The following is a 21,791-nucleotide window of genomic DNA, read 5'->3' on the forward strand; positions in this document are numbered from 1 at the left end:
CTCTCTTTAGTTTCTAAGAACTTTTAACTCTTTCTCAGTTCATAGTTGAAATGAAATTAATAGATCACTGCAAATACTAATGAAAGGGAGAAAAAAAAGAGTTTAACTATGCAAAAGGTCTCTCCAATAAGGCTGTGTCATCACTAATGAAAGTGAGGCATATTGCAGAATATTAAGTTAACTCTAAACTTTCCCTGTAGATCTTTCCATTTCCCTGAATTATGTATTTGAAGAAACTTATCTAGCAATAAGCACCTAATGAATATATTTAAGATGACAAGACCTCTAAAAAATCCATTTGCCTATTCCATTTTACAAGATGAACTGTACGATTTGTGTAATCTGTGGATAAAATGGTCCTTAAAAATATTTTCACATCTGAAATGCCTGCAAGTATTTCAGCCATTCTGCTCCAAAAAGGAACTAGCAGTTTTCATCCTGAAAGACACTCACACCCTATGTTAGGGTTTTGAATCTCTACAGAACAGCATAAATGTTATTGCTACAGATTTGTCTACCAAATAAAAGGGTCAGTGGATTGGCATTCTTAATACTTTATCATAAAATCAGAAACTCGTAATAAAATCTACATGAACTCTTATGTTCTTCACTGTCTCCATGCCTTGACAGTCACCAGCACAGAAAAAAGGAAAGAAATCCCCCCAAAATGGGAATGTGCTTTCTGTTATAAATGTCTTTGAATGAACACTGGACGAATTTTAGAATTGTCTGAGCTTCCATTGAGCTGTAATTCTGGTTAAATTATTAATAAAAATGTTAAGTCTGTTATAATTAAGGTACAGGCATCATTAAAACTTATAAATACACTATCTCACGTACACAGAGCTTATGTATAAAATGCCAAATGCCAGTTACCCCAAGAGAAAGCTAGCAGATATCTAGTTTTCATTCTCTTAGGCACATATAATTTACATTCCTATATAAAATATCCAACCTTATTGGCAACACAGTTTCTAGATATCTGAATGAACAGTGGAGTAACAAGTGGTTCACCCTGCATATATACAGATATATGTATCTGTATATATGTGTATGTATAAGAAAAAGAAGAATGGTGACAGAAGGTGTTATCACAGAGGACTAGGACACAAGTATAGCTAGTAATTAAATTCCTTACTGTCACAGTGGACAACTTTCAGGATGATGCATTCTGATGGGTTTTCATTTCCAGCTGTTTCATCAGCTCAAACCAGTGTCCTTTCCTTAGACAATACAACCCTAAATTGTCAAAGTGTTGTGCAGGGATTTAGCCGTGTGACTCCCATTAACATCAATAAGAGTCGCGCAGCTAAATCCATGCGCTGTGCTTTGAAAATTTGCCCCACAGTGTACATCCCAGGGTGCTGAAAGGATTACAGTATTATATAGTAAATTCCCTCTTTGAGGTGAAGAAAATAAACAGAACTCTTCTGGTTTGTTCTGGAAGGCTGTCTGTGCACTACTGCTGTGTGCACATCTGAGCTTAGAAACACATCCATAAAATATTCCACACCAACTGAAGCTTGTAAGATTCTTTATATACAGTAAAGTGGTTTTGCAAGAGCAACTTAGCAGTGTAAAAATGATCATTTCTCTCCTTACTTAAAAAGTATGACTCCTGTACCATGACCACTATGCAAAATCTTCCTCTCTGTCCTGAGAGACAACACATTTAGTCACATCCCACTTAAGGACCATCATAGCCCCTTTGGTCTCAGAAGATAAGGCTATAATGTTACATATATATATATCTGGTTTTGAATATACATTCAATTTCAAACTCCCTGATCACTACACTGTTGGGTCACACTTTGACTTGGGTCTAACACGAGTCAATGAGCTCATTATATGAAGAAGCTTAAACAGCTAAAGAGACAAATGGATGGAAGGAGAAAGGTGGAGAATTTCTTTGAAGTTGATCCTTATTATTACAAGCAGTGTGGACCTCTGTGGGACTCACCTCCATTTCTGGCAGATCTGCAGCTGTTCCTTGTGCTCTAACCCCATTACCTGTGCTTTCACATCCCATCAAGGATACTGACTCATCCTCCTATAGACTAGTCAGATGTGATACAAAGGTGAGAAAAGCCTCATGTGTGTGCTAGCTGGTGAGACCATGGCAGATTCAACCAATACACCACATATAAATTGCAGCAGATGGCATGGTTAAATGTAGCTTGAACCTAGCAGTGAGTCAAACTGAAGACTTTATTTGGAAATAGCCATATAAATTCAGAGGAGTTAAATACCAATAATGGCAAATTATGTATTGTTAACTGATTATTACTGTTGCTTAATTTCTTCAGCTAAATGGTAGCCTCAGTGAAAGTTACTGATGATTGTCTTTCTAAGAAAAACATGGAGTTCTAAAGGGCTCCATTTTAAGGCCAGTTCTCTTTAATGTTTTCATCAATGACTAGGATGCAGAACTGAGATGTATAATAGGTTTTTGGATGACACTAAATTGAGAAGAGCTGTTGATTTCCTTGAGGGTGGAGAGATTGTGCAGAAAAATCTTGGAGGGCTGGGCAACCACCAACAGAATGAAGCAAGTGCCAGATTCTGCACCTGGAAAGGGGCGTATCTACATATATGTATAGACTGGGAGATAATGGGCTGGAGGTCAGTTCACTGCTGTCAGGGGAGAGGACCGATTGTCCTGCTCTGCTCTGTACTTCATGGCTTCAGCTCCAGCAAAGGGTGCAGGTCTGAGTGCCACAATATAAGAAAGACACAAAACTGTTAGAGTGTCCAAAGGAGGGCTATGAAGATGGTGAAGGATCTAAAGGGAAAGACATGTGAAGTCCCTGCGTTTGTTCAGCCCAGTGCAGGGGAAGCCTCATGGTGGCTGCAGCTCCTCACAGGAAGCAGACAGCAGCGCTGAGCTCTGCTCTCTGTGACAGCGACAGTGCCCAAGGGGAAGTCATGGAGCTGTGTCAAGGGAGGGGCAACTGGAGGTAGGGAAAGATTTTGTCCCAGAGGGTGGTGGGCATGGCACAGACTTCCCAGGGAAGTGGGCACAGTCCCAGTGTGCGAGTTCAAGTACAGTTTAGACGCTGCTCTCAGACAGGTGCTGTCTGGAGCCACGAGCTGGACTCAGTGATCCTTGTCAGTCACTTCCAACTTGGATTCTACAATTGAAAATGTGTACAAGAAGTTCTGAAGATACTACAGCCCTTCAAAGTCAAGTTGGCAATAGAGTTTATATGTGAAGTACATAAAACAGAAAGTCAGTTGACTAGGCAAACTGAAAAATTGTACTGAACAGAAGACTGAATCTCAAAAGTAACTGTATCAGGCATGTATTGGCAAAGGCAACATGTCTGAATAAATATCCGCTTGTCATCAAGCGAAGAACATAACGGTCTCAAAGGTTTGTCTGCTGTGTATATTGAACATATTTCCAGTGGGTTTACATAAGGCAGAAAAAGCTGTTTTGCCATTCTGTGGTACATTTACTCTGATGCATTATCTTGGAGACCTCCGTTACTTCTTACGAGAGGGAAAAAAAGCTATCTGCAATACATGTTGACATCAAAAGAAAATAAAATTGAGACCATGACAGTTAAGGAAGAGAGCTGAGCAACCTGATGATTGATACAGAACAATGTGTAGAAACTTCCATAATTAAAGGTGACACGCAGCTAATGGACACAAAAAGCAGCAACTACTCTACACTGAGAGGATATATTTTAGCCTCCACATGGAAAATAATGTAAAAAAAAACCAAGCAGCTATTTCAAATGGCTAATTTGTCCTATTACCTTTAATTTTCCCTATTTTTCATTTATTTAAAATTGGAACCTAAAGATTTTAAATCTGATGAGTCAAGATGATACTCAGTTACATCAGATATCTTTGAATCTCAGAAATGACATTTTTTCCCCAAAGCAAAGACTAGAGAATCACATTTCCTTGTTTTTACATACCATATACTTTTCTTTAAGACAAATTTGTTTCAAATACTTATGTTATGAATGCAAGCATTAATTATATAAATACAAAAAATCCATAAAACATTTCATCAAAAGCAGCCGAATAGATACTGAAAATAGTTACCTGAGGTTTCTGTCTGACAATATGTGGCAGGGGCTCTCCTGTGGGGAAAGCTGGAGGTCTTTTACAAGTTGGCCAGTCATACAACTCATATGTTAAGGGACTCTTCACTTGCTGCCACCTGTGGTTCAATGGCTTTGACTTCCGGAGCAGCAGTTCCATTGGATCCGGGGATTTTCTGAATGGCGAATTGTATATGCCTGCAATCTGAATAGAAGAACTGGTTACTTTGGACTTCAACTAACAGTTCTCACTACAAAATTGTTTAAATAGGATACTGTAATGTATAATCCATGTTTCAGCCCTTTGAATGCATGTCACTTTAATTTTATGCAAGCAAGATATACACAGATGATCTTCATGTTCCTGAAATGGATCTTTTCTTTCAGTCACATTCAATCTTTCATATTCTACAGTAGTAGTAATAGAAGCATACCAGGTTTTCCTTAAAAAAAAATAGTTCAAATTGTACAAACTTGTTAAAGACAACATATTATACTTGATTTAAAATTTTCATATTTAAAGTTTAATTTAGAAGTTAATGTAAAACCCTATACACAATAGAATACTTGCAGTGTTCTTAACACTTCTAAAGTAGTTTTAAAACTCAGTTATATTGTGGTTTTCTTTTATCATATTTACCTGCTAAGCAGTATTGAATATACATAGAATACAAAAATACATCATTTTAGAGATGCAGGGGAAGGTAAGTAAAAAGTGAATGTTCCTAACTTTTATTTTCTTTTCTACACCCTCCTCCTAAAGTATAAACTTCTTGGAGTTGAAAGCACTGAACAATCCTCAATTAGCTCTATTGCATTTTTCATTAGCATATCCTACCAGGAAATCACAATTTCTTTTCTCTAAAACATTAAATAAGGCCCATTTCAACCTTACTTAGTGGACAAAAATAATAAAAGATGGTATCTTATTCAAAATATTTTTAGTAAATTGTAAGGGCTATATCCTAAAATTCTGTAAATGATCTGGATCTGACAATATATTTTGGTCCTGTATTATACATTCTCTTCTTTGTGTAAATTATCCTACTATATTATCAGCATAACTGTGTAGTGGGAAGAAGGACATATACAGAGATACGTGGCAGAAATTTATTCTTGCCAAATAGCTACTGGTTGTTCCTTCAGCTCATCAGGATACTAAAGTAAATTTCAAAGATCCATGCTTCAAATACCTGGCAAGTAGGATCAATTCAGTGACTGCAAAACAGAACACCATGTGTTATTTTGTGCAGTAAGAAATAGCATTGCTTCCGTTGTTCATATTTAGAGAAGTATTAATAGTCACATGAGAATAATGGCTTTTTGAAACGTCTTTTTGTAATCTATATTGTGATACTATGCATGTTCTTGATATTTCTTTGTTCAAATATTTGGCAGTAATGTGTATTTCATACAGTGTTCAAACAATGAAATGCAGCTGTCTCAAGGTGCACAAATAGGATTGGCTTTTAGCACTTTTAATGACACCTAAATTAGCCATAATAGGTTTGGGAAACCATGGATTCAGTGTCATTTGGATTATTATTGCTGAAAAGGCGCCTTATATGTATTTCATTATTCAACCCTATTTCATTATTCTGTTTCCACTTATTATTAGGTTAAACATATACAAAGAGTATAACAAATATGAAAACAGATTTGGATATTTAGTGAGACACATTTGTGAAGCCATCTGGACTCTTTACAAGATGTGCCTTCTTCAGTTGAAACTCTATATAAGATCTGGGTCAAAATTAATTATGATGTGCATCTTAACTAATGATTTTTCAAGCAATCGTGTTAATTACTTTACATTTTAATTATATGTGTTCAAGTATTCAAACAGACAGATAGGAGAGCAATCAGTAGAGTTCATATCTAGATAGATAAAATTAATACTAATTTATTCTAAAATCCCCATGGTTTGTGGCTAGCTTTTAAGCCTAGATTTAAAGTTAGAAAAGTTCGGTAAGGGATGAGTTTGGTTTTACATTACCAGTCTCTGGTAAAATTGCTTCCATTCATTTTAAAATGTCTCTGCAAACCAGAGTAATTTTTGCAATTTCTTGCGTATGTGCTGTGTACTGATGATTGCCCTATTCACTCTGCAGGGAGAAAATCTAAGAATGCAGAAATCTAAGAATCTGAAGGATCAAAGCTTTTGATATTAAGAGATTTTCATATCTTCTTGAGACAATTACTGTAAGTTAAAAGCTTTAACTTCATCTTTTTCCTGCTTTAATACAATTTCATCTCAACTACAAAACTACTGCAGTTAGTACTGCTTTTTTTAATAGCAGAAAAATATCTCAAGATACTACCTCATACTTTGATTTCAACATTCCCTTCACCTTTAGTCCACAAGAATATATGTTACCCTCCCGAATATTATGATAGGTTACAGAAAGTATCTCTTCTGTAGGGAATATGACACATTTTCCTATACTCATGTTCTTCACAACTCAGAAAGTCCTCTGTCAAAGCCAGATTTCTGGGACTTCATTTCCAGGAACAATTTTCTGAAGTGACAAACACTATGGGGAAATCTGTGCTACTGTTAAAAAACCTACAGCTGAGTTATTTGCAGTACTGTCATGCTAACTTCCAACTCAATAAGACCAAGGTAATCTCAGGAGGCGACTCTGCTAATAGCTTCATACTGACCTCCTTGCATCAGCCTCTTCTGCTGAATGGTGGCCCAGTGGTGAATATGGCAAATGAGGTGTGAAAGCATAGATTTATTTATTTATTTGTTTTTATAAGACTATGGTTCTCACTTGTCAGAGAAAAAAATAAAAAGAGAGGGAGAGAAATGAGTTATACAATAGATATATTTTTCCTCTAGAATTCTCTGCCTCAGACCTTCCATCATGGAAACCCAAGCATGACCTGGAATATTAATTGTGTCAGGTCAAGCATACTGGCAAATGTACCATTTGTTACCCAGTCATCCTTAGCCTTACATTAATATTTTGAATGATTTTGCATTTCTAACACTCTATCATTTAGTTTCTCCCAAATATTTTCTTACATCTATAATTAATGGTGGCATACAAAAAAAAAAAAATTTAATGTGCATGTTTTTTTAATATTCTGTATCACTTCCACCTCTAATCCTAAACTTCATGTATGCTGTAGAATGAGCACTTTTTGTGACTATCTCTTGATTGTTTTCACAAGCAGATAAAAACTGGACAAATATTTTTCTCAGATTATAACAAAGAAAATATTTAGGAGCTTGCCTTGAAAATAAAACTATGACAGAAGGGTGCAGCAAAAGAAACAGAAAGCGCAAGGAGGAAAGGGGAGAAAGAGAAAAGGCACAAGCAGAAAGGAAAAGACAGGACAGTGTTGAATACGTTAGATAGTTCCTCAGAAAAGATCAGTGATCATGAGTGGCATAATAAAATGTGAACAATTACACTGTAATTTTACTTATGAATTAAAATATATCTTATTTCTTGACTTTAAGTAACTAAATCTATATCAACTTTTCCAAACAAGACATGCTGTAGCAGATACAGTGAAGCAACTGCTTTGTGAATAATATGTGCATGCAAAACTAAAAATCAACAAAGATGAGCTGAAGAGAAACTGCAAGTACAAAGTCAATAGAAAATATATCCTCTTGTATTTAAAACACATTTTACTGTATTTCAACTCAACTATAATAAAGGTATGTTGTTCTTTCTTTTTCATATCAACTCAGAAATTCTAAAATAACATGAATATAAATGCTTCTATTAACAATCATTTAGTTGTGAAAAAAATACCTTTGATGGAGGTAGTCTTTGCAATAAATTGTCACAGTAAGACCACGAGTAAGACTCTACTTTCTCACTTTGCTCTCTTAATAATGTGTTAATTAAATCCTTCTTCAAAATGCACGTAAGGAGACAGAAAAGACTTCAGCAAAATAGGAACTAAACTAAAAAATTCTTTTTTTCTCCACTCTAATTTGTAAAAAAACTAAGCAAGCTGCGAGAAGAGGTAAGAGATCTCTAAAAGCCATAAAAGTAAAAGCATGAAGGAGAGCTGTGAATGAAATATTTGCTAGAGAAGGGATTGCTGAATCAACACTGACCAGTGCACTTCATCATAATTATCAGGACATACTACTGCCAGGGGATTTATAAAAATCCCACTCAGCAAATAATTGCCCTGCTGTTAGGAGATAGTCGGAGTGTTAACACACTGTCACAGTCCAGCGTTTAGTAAGATATTCAACATTCAATTACTCTTGCTGAGAACTAAAAGGAAACATGATCGTTTCTCAGCTACTGCAGTTATGCTTCCACATGAATTCCAGTGAACAATCTTGTTAATCCCCAGATATAGTTTCTCTAATACCTCTAGGAGGTAAAAGAAATACCTTAAAACATTAATGATTCAGAAGAAAAACCCTTGTTTAAAACAATGCTGCAGCCACATATGTAAGAAAATAAATTTTAAACTTCTAAATGCACAACTTATTACAGCCTGTAAAAATATTCCATGTATTATGAAAACAAAATATATCTAATGTGATATTTGTTGGGTAAGTATTAATGTATTAAAATTGTGTAAATAATAATGTAGCAACAAGTACAATGAAATTATGTCCACTAAATCAAATTTGAAACTTCAAAATATTTAAGCCACATTACAGTGGCATAACAGGAACAGTGTATTACTTTGAAACTAACACAAATATATTTTTATAAGAACAATTAATAAATATAGTGTTAACGTTATTGTTATGTTGGAAAAGTATCTCAGTTGGGTTCACCATTCTAATTCAAAATAAAATTTTCTTATAATGGCTGACAATAGAAAAAAAATGTCACCCAATTTTATAAATGACAGTTTAGTGCTCAACAAGCTAATACTACTCTTTGGGGCTGATCCTGGAAAGTTTATAACAGTATTCTCTCAGGAATTGCTTCCAAAACGAACTGGAGGACCTTCCTCGTTATTGTAGTTAAGGTATTTTAACTCTGAGATAGTACTTTTATTCAAAGACAGAAGAATTCATAAATAAGTGATGAGTACTGTATATTCTTTCAAGTGGTATTAATTACCTGCCTTCTGCTTAATATAAATACTCTTTAAACTGAGTAATAGAAGCATTAATTATCGTTATTCTGCCTTCAGATTTTAAAGCTTTGTTCAGTCCTTTTCATCTGTGAAATGTTTGTTTGATATCAAAATAATAATGCAACCACACTTTAAATGCACTGTTAGGAGCAAACTAGCCTGCAATTTTATAGGCTATACAAAGAGGCATCAAGGAAACATTCAAGTCTGGTACCCTGCTCACAGACCATAAAGTCAACCACTAACCCTGAAGAGACACTAAGCTCAACTACAGGAAATCAAATGTTTTTTTGAGTCTCCAAGGAGGTAATTGCTTGAATATTAAGGCAAAAATAGCTTAATGCATAGATCAGTATAGCTCAATATCCAAAACCTAGCAGCCCAGCAAATGCGGAGGAATCCAAAAATGTATCTGTCTTTCCCTCCTTTACTCTCTGACTGAGGTCTGTTGCATCAAATCTCATTCTTATACAGGCTCTTCATGGCTTGACCAGATCAGAAATAATGACTGTACAAGTGCAAGTGATGCCATGGTAAACAGTACTTATGATGAAGACGCAAAACAGTGACAGAACATTCAAATTTTTTATACTGACTTCTCATTCAACTTCTAACTGATTTCAAAACAAAAAGAACATGACTAATTTAAAAATGGGAGTGGAAAATTCCATTAGTTATCACTTGGTCTTTAAGAGCTGCTGTGAGTATGGGATCATACATGAATTCTAGGAACCTCTGAAATAAGCCTGCTTCTACAAACACTGTGAAAATGGGAATTAAAGAGGTTAGTATAAGAATAATAAGAATAATCTCTGAAGAATAATCTCTGAAGAATAATCTCTGAAGGTGGTTGCATGTTCTATGTCTCATTAACTGCATGAGAAAACACAGTATGTATTTCCTCACTGCCTAGGACTATTGAAGCTAACATTATTTACACTCGTGAGAAGTTTTCCAGAGTGCTAAAATACTTATTTAAATGTGTGATATCATTCATGCCTTTCAAATTAAAATTTCATCTACTCACATTTTTTAATGGAAAAGGTTAGCTTTATTAAAAAAAAAATCAACTTGAAAATCACTGCTTTTCTCACTGCATAAAGGAAAATCCTTGTAAGTATACCATTTAGCAACTTTGAATTTGTAAAACTAGAGGTTACTTAGGACAATATATCAGAAGTCTGGAGAACACTCTTAACAGATAAAATCCTGTGTACATTTTTTTTTTCTTAAGAAAAAAAAATGCTAGAGAATTCATTCTCTTCTCCAAAAAACACAAATATAGAACAAAATCGTGTAACATTTGTTTTTTATTGATCCCTGTGCCTGTTGCACTGCACTTCCATGTGAATGTTCTCTCACTGATATATATTTTGACAGATTTACTAAGCAATTTGTTGTAGTAAACCTGCAGGATTAGAAAATGACTGAATATTCAAAAAGTGGCAGAGTGTTTAACAAAGCATTCTTCAATGAGACCAATATAGAATTAAGTAGAGATTTAATGAATGTTTGCATAGGTAGAAAAGAGTGATGTAATAACAACAACAAAACAAAATCAAGATTTTCTTGGAAGACAATTGAAATTAAAAAAATAAAAGCAAATCATGCAAAATAAAGGCAAAAACAATATCAGAAAAGATATACAGTTCTCATTATGCCATTTGCTGGACGGATACTTCCCAGATTAACAGTATACATTAGATACTAAATAAAAGCATTGAATATTGAATAAACTGCACAAGTTAATGAGATATCTTTACTATTATACTATTCACTTGCCTAAGAGACGAAAAACAAAAGAATTGGTGTGTACATCACTCATCTTGAAGTCTCATTAAAGCAAGGATACCATCAGTGCTACTTCTTAGTCAACAAGAAGGTTTGCTGTTGAGAAATGTACAGCATTTTATCTTCATGACTTCTCCCATGCCATCCCTGACCTTCTCTCTTCTTATTCACTCATCCCTAATTTAGCATGTATTTCTGATATTACAGTTTCAAAAATTACTTTAGTAAGACCACAGATCACATCAAACTTGCATAAACACCAGATGGGATACTACATATCAGGCAAATTTAACCCAATAACTATTTCAGAAACATCAGTGGAGCTTCACTCTATACAAGTGTGTGTGAATGTGGCTCCACATGTGTGCGATTTAGTTCATATTTGTACTATGTTGTAACTTCTCTGTAATATAGATTCTTTCTTAAAAGTGTGTTGCACATCATACACAAAGCCTACATTCAATATGCAACTCCCTGAGTTTTCTGACCCTGCAGCAATCCAACCCTTTTGCCATTTCAATTGAGAATAAAACACAAAATGTGGTCATGTTTTTTCTAAGATCTCAGCATGTACACTTTTGATAGATCACACAGCTTGTCTTTTAAACTCTGCCATTAATCCTATCCACAGGAGTAGAGGAAGAATGTTGTTGTCTAGAAAATACATAGAATCACAGATTATGCAATTCAGATTCTGAAAATGGTAAGTCTATATGGATGAATCTTTAAACAACTGGCTTGCAGGACTTGGCATAGGATCAATCCCCAAAAAACTCCATCTTTACATCCTACTGTAAGCTCCTTCTAGCAACAGATGATCTGTTAGTGTAAAATCTTCATATATTTGGACAGAAAATAACAGACAAATTTTCTTGCTGGCATTAAATAGAATGTATCAAACCAAAATGATTCTATAAGAAGCATCCTCTAGAAAATTAGTGTGCAATACTGTTGCACAACATGGTTAAAATGAATTATTTTTCCCAATTTTAATTTCACCCATTCGCTCTAAAAAATAGAATAGAAATGTCTCATTTCTAGGGAGTGTGAGAAACAGAAAAATTGTTTTGAAAACATGTTCACTTGAAAAAGACATACTTCTCTCTAGTGAGATGATCACCATTTTTTGGACAAAAAGGAAGACTGATTGAAAAGGATATTAGTAAAAATGAAAAATATGCAGAAGTCAGGTTGTAAACTGTCACTAAACGGTTTTGGCAGAGTGAATACAGGGTAAGTTCTGGAGATGCATTTCAGCTTCCAGCACTTATTTTCTTCTTAGATTGCCACAACACCATGTTGAGTAGCAGAACTATGGTCCTGCGTGTTCCCAGGATGAGTAATCCAAAAGTGCAAGAGCTATGCTCAAATTCTAAGTGAATAAAACACTTTTGATTGTATGCAGAAATGATTTAAAGCTCATTTTTAGAATTCAGAAACAGCAGAATTAACCCATTAGATGAAAATATGTCTTTGTTCAGGTACAATGCCTTCCAGAACCATAAACAGTTCAATTACTGTCCACTTCTAGTTTATCCTACTTTGTCCTCCTTTTTGACAGAAACATTTAACAGCATTAACTGAGATTCCTTACAAGCAAAATGAGATAGAAGGTGACTATAGTTTCCTCTGGATTATTTTTTTTTACTATCTCTGAATAGAGAGAAACATCTGTATTCCAAGACAGAAGGAAACATGTGAAGGAGACTTTCTGATCAAACACACTTGTCACAAATGCTGTAAGAAGAGTTTAGTGTAAACTGAGAATCCTTTGGACATGTCTTACAGTACAGAACACTGTAGCATAAAGTGCTTTATATAGTAATGCTATTATAATGTAGCTGCAAGTCTGTCTGAAAGCTAGGAAAAGTCACTTTTTTCTCTTTAATTTAAATGGGATTTTATTATTATTATTATTATTTTTGGTACAAGCTTTGGAAAGCAGTAAGAAGCATCTGACTTCTTGGCAGAGAAGCCATGAGTGGGTATTAATCATAGACAGGTGATTGGGGTACCTACATTAAAAAAAATATAAACATTTTAGTTCATCTTCGGGATGTATTAGTACTTATAACTAATGGTAATTTAATTCTCTGAATCTTTTAGAGACAGGATAATAAAATTACTACAGTAAAGAGAAAAGAAATAAAACGTAGAAGGTAAGAGCTAGTTCATTCTTCATGCTAGCTCAGTCCTTGGCCTTTCCTGAACAGACACTGTCAGTGGTAACAAATTATGTATAATAATTTTTTGATGTGGGCTGTTCACTGAGTACTAAGCCAAAATGACCAAACTTTCAGCCTTGTCTCTGAAACAGTGCATCTGAAGATCAAAGGGCAGTGCTCTATCCACTGAATCCTTATCTTTATAAGAATATAACAGCCAGGTGTCCAGAGACAGTGTCAAACAGTTTCATTTTAAATAATATTTATTCCATTTTTGGTAGTGAATAAATGAAATTTCATAGATTTTTAGACTTTTTAATAATAACAGTCTATGCTCTGAAATTAGCATGCTGCAAAACAATATTGCAAAGAGAATGAGTCAACTTAGTCTTCAAAGAAGCACAATTCAAGGGCTAGTTAATGTTGTGGGCTTACACTCTTTCTGTTCAAGCTATTCCTTCTCTAAGTATTTCAGAGAGACAGGAGTTGGAGTAATACTGAGGCAAAACCTGAACTCCTTAATAATCCAAAAAATTAAAATCTCAAATTAACTACAAGTCCTATTGAAGGAAACTGGGAGAGTATTCTTGGCTTGCCATTATACTGCCCCAAGCCCAATTTTTTTACTCTTCCCTAAGCACATGCTGTTGGTCACTGTCAGAGGCAGCACTGTAGGCCATGAGAGCCTTCCGTTTGACTTAATCAGGTACTCAAATTCATCAGGGCCTAAAAGAAAGAAGATCCAAGACTAGAAGATTTTAGACTATATATTAGGAAGAAATTCTTTACTGTGAGGGTGGTGAGACACTGGAACAGGCTCCCATGAGGAGGTTGTGGATGCCTCCACCCTGGAAGTGTTCAAGACCAGGCTGGATGGGGCTGTGAGCAACATGGTCTAGTGGGAGGTATCCCTGCCTAGAGCAGTGGGGTTGGAACTTGGTGCTCTTAGAAGTCTTCCAACTCAAACCATTCTATGACTCCATGACTTTGATGTTTATAAGTCAAGAGTCTGAGTAGGCATACATACAGAACTGCAGAATTCTTCTTTTTTTTTTCAAGATCTCAGGAGTAAACACAGAGATAGAAGATCCCATTGAAAAGAAGACTAGCATTAACTCATCTAATCTCAGCAGGACTTATCAAAGAACATGAAGTTCCATTTTGGACTGAGTCAACAAGACTCATTGAGAAGATAAAAGTGATGCATGTATAACACCACATTACCAATAATATCCAAACAAGTTTTACAATCATGCGGCTAACACCCCAAGCTTTTATAGACACTGTATGACAAAGAAGTTTGGACTAGTTGCTGATCATTTTTTCTTAAAAAATTTAAGTGTAGCATAAGAATTTCTTGAAAATGTTAACTGAATAAATTTATCTTTTTAAAAGCAGAGGAAGGTTGGAGAGAAGAGAATTAAATTCTCTTTTAATTCATCCAGTACAGTTGCATCCACGGGAAAAAAATTAAAGAGTAAAGGGGTAGGCAGCTACAGTAGTGCTAGCAGCAGCTGACAGCTTTGCTCTCACTCAGGATCAGAGTCACTTCAGTATTGTTGCTTGCTGCATGAAGAGATACTTAAACAATCCATCTCAGAATTCTAGCTTGATACTGCTTATTTGGATTTAATCATCATTGTAAGGCAAGGATCAAAATTTGGAAAATTTGTTGGAAGGTTGGAAATACCAGTGATAGGAATCACTCAACCATGATTCAACATATGTGGACTTTTCATATTCACTTTTACAAAGTGCCATCAGTGTACTCAGTGATTCTATTCCATCTTTCATTGACTTTATGGTTTGTCAGTTCTTTGCAAAGGACAGCCCTCCCTACAGATGTCCACCTTACTAGTATGACAAAGAGCAGAAGTAAGAACCTATTAAATTACAGTGAGTTTAGTGAATAGATAGAAATTACATGGATAGAGATGGATGATATATATAGATAAACATATTTATAATAGATATTAAATATTGACCTTAAAGATCTTTTTCATTTATTGCTGACAACAAAATACAGATCATGACCTCTGTAATGGAAACATTACATTGTGATTACGGACCAATTAAATCTTAATTATTTCCAGTTCCCTATCTCAAAAAGAACTTGCAACTCATTCATAATATGACTGGTAAAATAAATAAAAAAAAATAGAAATAGATCTGCATTGCTATTTCTACTCTTTTACCAGTAATAAATGGCAAAAAATATTCTGAAGAATATGTACTGCAATTTTTGTTATGCTCGTTATAAAGTCAGAATTTATCTCATTAAGGTACAAAACAAAACAAAACAAAAGGATAATGTTCCTAAATATATCAAAAATGAAATTCAAGATAGAGGAAGTTATTTTTAAAATTTAATTTTATTTGGAAGCCTTACATTTGCTACCTCACAGATTATTACAGTATTTTTACACTAGAATCTCTTTCAAAAACCAACCAGTAGGTGGAGCAGACAACATAATTTATCATCTGCTAACTTGACTGCTTTTCTCATAATTATAGGAATCATGTAGGAAAAATTTTCTTCAAAGGAAGCTAATGTGTGTCAGATATTACTTGACTAGCTATTGAAACTACTGGCATATGTTAAAAGCTCAGTGTTTCATAACCATAAGTTTTAGAGCTCATACTTTATTTCTCCATATGTTACTTGGCAACAAACTTAGCTTAAATCAAATAAAATTTGCTTTGTTTTTTCAAGCCAATTTGTACACCTTTAAAGAGTGTTATATTTGTATTGTATATATACTGCTGGTACTACAGACAAAAAGAAAAAAATAATCAAAACAAGACCAAATCTGTCTATACAAGGTATATATACCCGCTCCCAACAACAAATAATGTATACTAATTCAGAGTTTAATCTCCTTTTCTTTCTTTTTTTTTCTTTATAAAGGTAAGAGTTTATGAAAGTAATAAATTTTTGAATAGGAAGTTAATACAAGCCATGCTATTTTAAACACGTATTAGACAACTCTGTACATTTACAGCACCAGCATTTGTAAGAATTACTTTTCAAAATGTGAAATAATGCTACCAATTAGGAATTGGCACAGTTATACACGTATATATTTCTAATCAGTGGAATAAGATTATATCTGTGGAATGCAAATTCTGAATTCAATACAGGATTAATAGACTTAAAGCCAAAAGGGATCACTCTATTATCTGCTACACTGTGTAGAGCTACATGCTTCATTATTTCCCTGTTTAACCTGTAACATATTTCTGAGATAGGTTTGTAGGCTTTAGCTTGTAGAAAGAGGAACTTGACATATCTTTCTTTACTGACAATGCCTTTCTGACAATAAGGGAACACAACTTCTCTCACGCTTGCAATAAAACAAAAAGATTCACAATTATAGGAAATATTTGAAATTATTATTGCAAATACAGATTTTGTAATGCTGTGCATATAACTTGCTTGAGTATCTGCAGCCTTGATCCCTGATGTAGCTCAGCTCCACCACTACAAAAACTTTAGCAGATCATCTGCACTCACTGGGCTTTTGTTAATACATGACTTCAAAATAAATCAATTTTATCAGCCTCTTCTTTTCATTTGCTATGTCCCCAGATTACAAACGATATCATTTCCATTACTCACTCAGAAGCATTGACTTTTGCTGCCTGGTTATACTGAGACAATGAACAGATCTTGCTCAGTAATCCAGTTAACTATCCTTTGAAAACAGCAAGAAGCAGCTGTAGGCAGGTCAGCAGAGCAAGTATATTGAGAGCAAAAATCCAGGCACACAGCATAAAAACAGTAAATTCTGAAACAAAATTCATTTGCTCTGTATCTTAGGAAGACAATAACTTTTATGATTAGGAGGAATTGTGAAATACACAGTTTGATGACAATAAATTGATGGTTGCTCTTTCTCAAGTTGCTTCTAAGTGTTGCGTGGATTTACATTCACTCATGTTTTAAAATGCTACCTTAGAAAGATAGTTCTTAATGCTAAGTTCTGTGACAAAGGAAAAATTCTGTAGACTGAGTTACTGTATACACAAGCCAGCAAGCAAAATCAAGTATATTTTTATTCTGAAAGATTCCTCAAATTAAATTCTATGTAATTCTGTAAAATCAAAAACTAAATTCATCAGATCATAATAATTACTGCTGCCCACTACCAGAAATCCTCGAGGTGGATGGCTGAAAGGCTCCACTTGCCATTCCTTAAATACTTGTCAGTTTGCTAGGACAGTATTATCAGAAGTGAACTAAGTTTACTAAAATCTTTTTAGACAGCAAGCCTCTTAAATAACAATCCGATTTTTTGCCCCAGCTGAATATATTAATTTCTACCTAGTTGTTTTACATAAGTTTATGCAACACAAATATAGTAGAAAGCAAAAGAAAAACAATGCACAGATTACTGTTAATATTCTAACTTTACATCTGCAGAAATTAATTACTGTGAATTAATTTTAGTTACTAACATCTCCAGAAAGTCATTCACAATTTTTTCTGTTGTTGTTCAAAGCATTTTTATTGTGCTTTTTTTTATTTATTCAGTTTACCTGAAAATTGATTTTCTGTAACTGATACCCAGTCAATGCATATATATTTTAATTAATGTTTAGATTACAAATGATTCCCAAATGGAATAAAATACTAATTTTTCTGCCACTAAGTGGCACGGTACTCTTCTTGCTTTCCTTAGGATTAGCACTTCTTCCACACAGATAATCTGTATAGCTAAATAAACAAACAGATACGTAAACTAAGAAATGAGTAAGAGTTAAGAAAAACAAGGTTTTAGTTCATGTCTACATATCTCAACTGAAGAAAAACCAATCACTAGGCACTTACAGTTTATGTGAAAGTTCACAGAAGAGCACTAAGAAAAGGCAAAAGCGCAAGCATTACCAATCATATTCATTTTGTCTAAGATATATCTATGGCTGTGTTGTCTGCAAAGCAGCATATATAAGAGCTTGAAAAAATATCACTTTTATCAATACAAAACAAATTAATCAGTAAATATTTAAAATTTATGAGGCATTTCTATGTAAAAACAATTATGCTAAATAAGCTGATTCAGGCAGTTCTAGAAAAAGCTTTTGCTGAAAAACTGCATTTACAATCTGTCTTAAAAACAGAAGAAAGAACCAGTCCCAGCATTAGCTCAATTTAAAAAAGGGGGGAAAAATGAAATCCCTCCTCAGCTTAATAACTTGTTAGTTCTTGACAAGTGCAACAACACAACAATAAGCCAGTCAAAATGAGTTTTTAAAGTGAGGTTATGCCCTTCGTGTTGTGTTATCACAGTGGCAGATCAAACTGCTGACTTGGACTCTTTCTGCCAGCAGTGCTGATGCTGCCTCTATGAAGCCGCTGTCGTGGAATAGTCATGGTACCTGCTCTTGCCTATAGAAACGCACTAAATTGAACTCGAAGTAGTGTCTTTGTGATATCTTTCCAACAAGTCATGTCCCATTCAGCCTGCTAGTTTATCTCTGTCAGGCTGGGGGCCCAAGTGGTTTGCATGAGCTGTCAGGGATAGGTATACCAACCTGCTCAGTGCTAAGGAGGTAATGCATCTTTCGGGCTTTGTATTTCCTTTCCTTTTCTTTCCTTTCTAGGTCTTTCTTCTTCTTTTCCTTTTCATTCATTTCTGCATACTCTTGGAGTTCGTTCCTGTAATAAAATATATCTGTCAATCACATGGCAATAATAAATGGCCAGCTAATGTTTTAATTTAACCCTTTTATAGTCTCATGGTGTTTTGCTATTAAATGTTAGCAGTACATTGAAGCACTAGAATGGAAAATTACTGTTCATCGAGTTACAAAGCAGCTGGACTCTACATGGAGATAACTGTGAAGAAATAGGATTAAAATGCTAAAAACATTTTAGTTATATTGTTCAGTTATTAGTTTGAAAAGTATGTCAATCTTCATTTTAAGAGTTTGATAAACTAGAATTTATAGATGTTTTCTTGTTGTTCAGAATAATTTTAGTTTGACTTTTTTTTTTTCTACCTAGAAGTTATTTTAATCTAGTAATGTTCCCTCAGTCTCAAAATAGAAGCTGTTCACTTCTGTTTTGACTAGTGCTTTGTGACACCTCCTTCTGATCTGCAAACAGGAGAGACCTTAGGACTTGAAAAAGGATAGTGAACACAGGATAAGAGTTGATATTCTCCCGTAGACTTTTGAGCAATTTGTAAGATTGAGTACTTATGCACAGAGAACTGGATACAAGCTTCTTATGCAGCAATGTCTTTAAGAGAAGTTTCCATTGCACTAAGTTTCTTGCACAAGTCACTTTATACTCCAGTATGATAGCAATGGTACAGACCACGGCAATAAAAAATGTAACTATCCCATGAGGCAGTCTAAGAAAGAAGTTTGCAAATATAGTGTCAACTAAATTGATGTATTCAATAGGACATTTTTTCACCATAGCAGTTCTGAAGAACTGTACCCAATACCAGCTGTCAAAGAATAGAGAGAACTCGTAACTCCAACTGAGCATTTAGAAAAGCAAATGGGCACTGATTCCAGCGCAGTGGCTTCTTTCGTAGAACGAGGTTTCCCATAAATTGTGCAAACAGTGGAGAGAATTAGTGTTTTCTAAGAAACAAAATTTGTTGCTAATCCACACAGTACACATGTATGGCATTTTTGACCCAGGTAAAAAAGGTTAGTTTGATTAACATTTGTTACTTTTGTTATTAAGAAACGGCTAGTTCAAATTAACTGGTGTGCCAAAGACACCAAACATATTCAGCCAAGCAATTAGATTGTTTAAAACTTAATTAGGTGAGTGAATTCTAGTCTTTTAAAAACAAACAAACAAACAAACAAACAAAAAGCATTTGAGGATATGGTAAAATTAAAAACAAAGATAAACACACTATTCATATACCTAGTTAACTCAAATATTCCAGCAAAACATATTTAGGGAGGTTTACATTAATAGTCTCACTTGTTTCAGTGGATATTAAATAAGGTACACTAGGACAAAATCCAAATTATGTCACAAAATGCATGTGAATAGGTTTGTTACTATGAATAATTCCGTTGGAACATCATAATACTTCTGAAAGTGTATTTAAGATTGTGAATGCGATTTATTCTTAATATTTGAACTATCATAATGTTAAAATATTTCATCAACATATATGAAATACTATTATTAAAAACAAATTGCAGAGTATAATTTTTATTTATTTCACGCTATCTTTCAAGTTTTTATCAACTACAGTAAGTAAAAAATTAACTATTTACACATTTTATTTCAAATGTAACAGAAAAAAATAGAACGAAAAGAAAATAAATTAAAGATCGGAAAAGATGTATAGGTCTCTTTCAAACTCTGGAAACATTTTTTGTTGCAGTTTACTGTTAAAGGCTGCTAATACAATATTTCATACAAGGTTACTTATGAAGCACACTGACGTTTAAAAATCACCATGCTATGCTTTTTCAGCAGTGTAATTTTTTTCCAACATAAGATTAAATTGCAAAATAAATGAATTACTTAGAGTGGCATGGCCCCCATTTTGCCACCCTTCTCTTGAAAATTGCTTATTAATATGAAAAAAGAAGTTGGAAAATAGCCTGTTTTACTTTATGCATAGTGTTTCGGGGCCTCAAAGCCTGCAAAGCCAGACTAGCTGCACATTTTAGATTGTGTTGGCAAGCGGGTACGATGACCTTTCTGACCTGCATCTCAAGGCTATTATTAATCGCTAAGTAACCTGGTAAAGCCAAACAAATTTGTTTCCATTGAAAGGATCTCTATCTGTGTCTGAGAATTTGTGCTGTACCAAACAAACCTCATTAACTGTGTCCATTTTTGACAAAGAACTAGGAGTTGGAGAGATTGGCGACCTTTCTTTGTCCTTAAGGTACAGATTTCAGAGTCACTGCCTGTACGTACATAAGCATTTTTACTCAGATACTCTTTGTTCTATATCAACCATAAATAAATAAATGGATAAATAGAAAATTCATATAGTATCAGCTTTTTATTTTTTTTGCCATTTTACTCTCAGTATCAGAGCATATGATCTGTTTTACCTATTTAATGCTATTCCTTGTTCTTTTTTGATTATAGTCATCCATTCAGCTTTAGTATTGCTTTAATATCAATATATTACTAGAGCTATTCATGTCCTTATGTTCCTATGCACTTACTTCAAAAGAGTGAACATGGAAGCTTTGTTATTTAGAAAGTGTGTTACATATGTAGTAATAATGGGATGTAAAATGTTTCCCATTGTCATTAAAGTGAATTTACCAAATTATTTTCAGGGGATATTTAATGGTCAGCATGTGCAGAAATTAAAAAGAAACCAAAAATAAAACAAGAAGTAATATTTAATTGGAAATCAAATAAAAAGTAAAGAATACTTGTAGAAGCTCAACACACTTTTTGATCTTTTTAGATCCTTTCAGAAAAGGAATTTTTAAGATCCTTTTCAGATTATCATGTCTTCAGTAACACTATGCCAGATACCTTTTAAAATTTTGCATTCTTTCAGCAGTTACAAATTATTTTCAATACACATTCACAGCCTACACGTCTTGTTAGTTGTGCTAAAATGTTTCTATCATGCATGATGCTGCTGGGTACACTTGTACAGAATATATAGACAATACTGGCTGGCAGATGGGAGCTTCCCAGCATGATTCTCTTCAAAGGGGCAAGAGAAAATAATACTGTATTTGC

The 21,791-nt window shown here is 34.2% G+C and overlaps 1 protein-coding gene across 4 annotated transcripts in view; it reads right to left on the reverse strand.

The window, feature by feature from the left end:
- The window catches only part of SPATA17 (spermatogenesis associated 17), a 161,527-nt gene that overhangs the window by 108,288 nt on the left and 31,448 nt on the right, over positions 1-21,791 (reverse strand). For all 4 annotated transcript variants that reach the window (XM_065745477.1, XM_065745315.1, XM_065745400.1 and 1 more), the window contains 2 exons: positions 18,626-18,749; positions 4,060-4,263 (listed from right to left, as the gene is read on the reverse strand). In XM_065745477.1, coding sequence (XP_065601549.1) covers positions 4,060-4,263; positions 18,626-18,749 — 328 coding nt within the window. The remainder of the gene's footprint in view (positions 1-4,059; positions 4,264-18,625; positions 18,750-21,791) is intronic.

This window comes from Cyrtonyx montezumae, unplaced genomic scaffold, assembly GCF_038088225.1.
Source record: "Cyrtonyx montezumae isolate F1298 unplaced genomic scaffold, pur_monq_1.0 scaffold_0, whole genome shotgun sequence".
Lineage (NCBI taxonomy): Eukaryota > Metazoa > Chordata > Aves > Galliformes > Odontophoridae > Cyrtonyx > Cyrtonyx montezumae.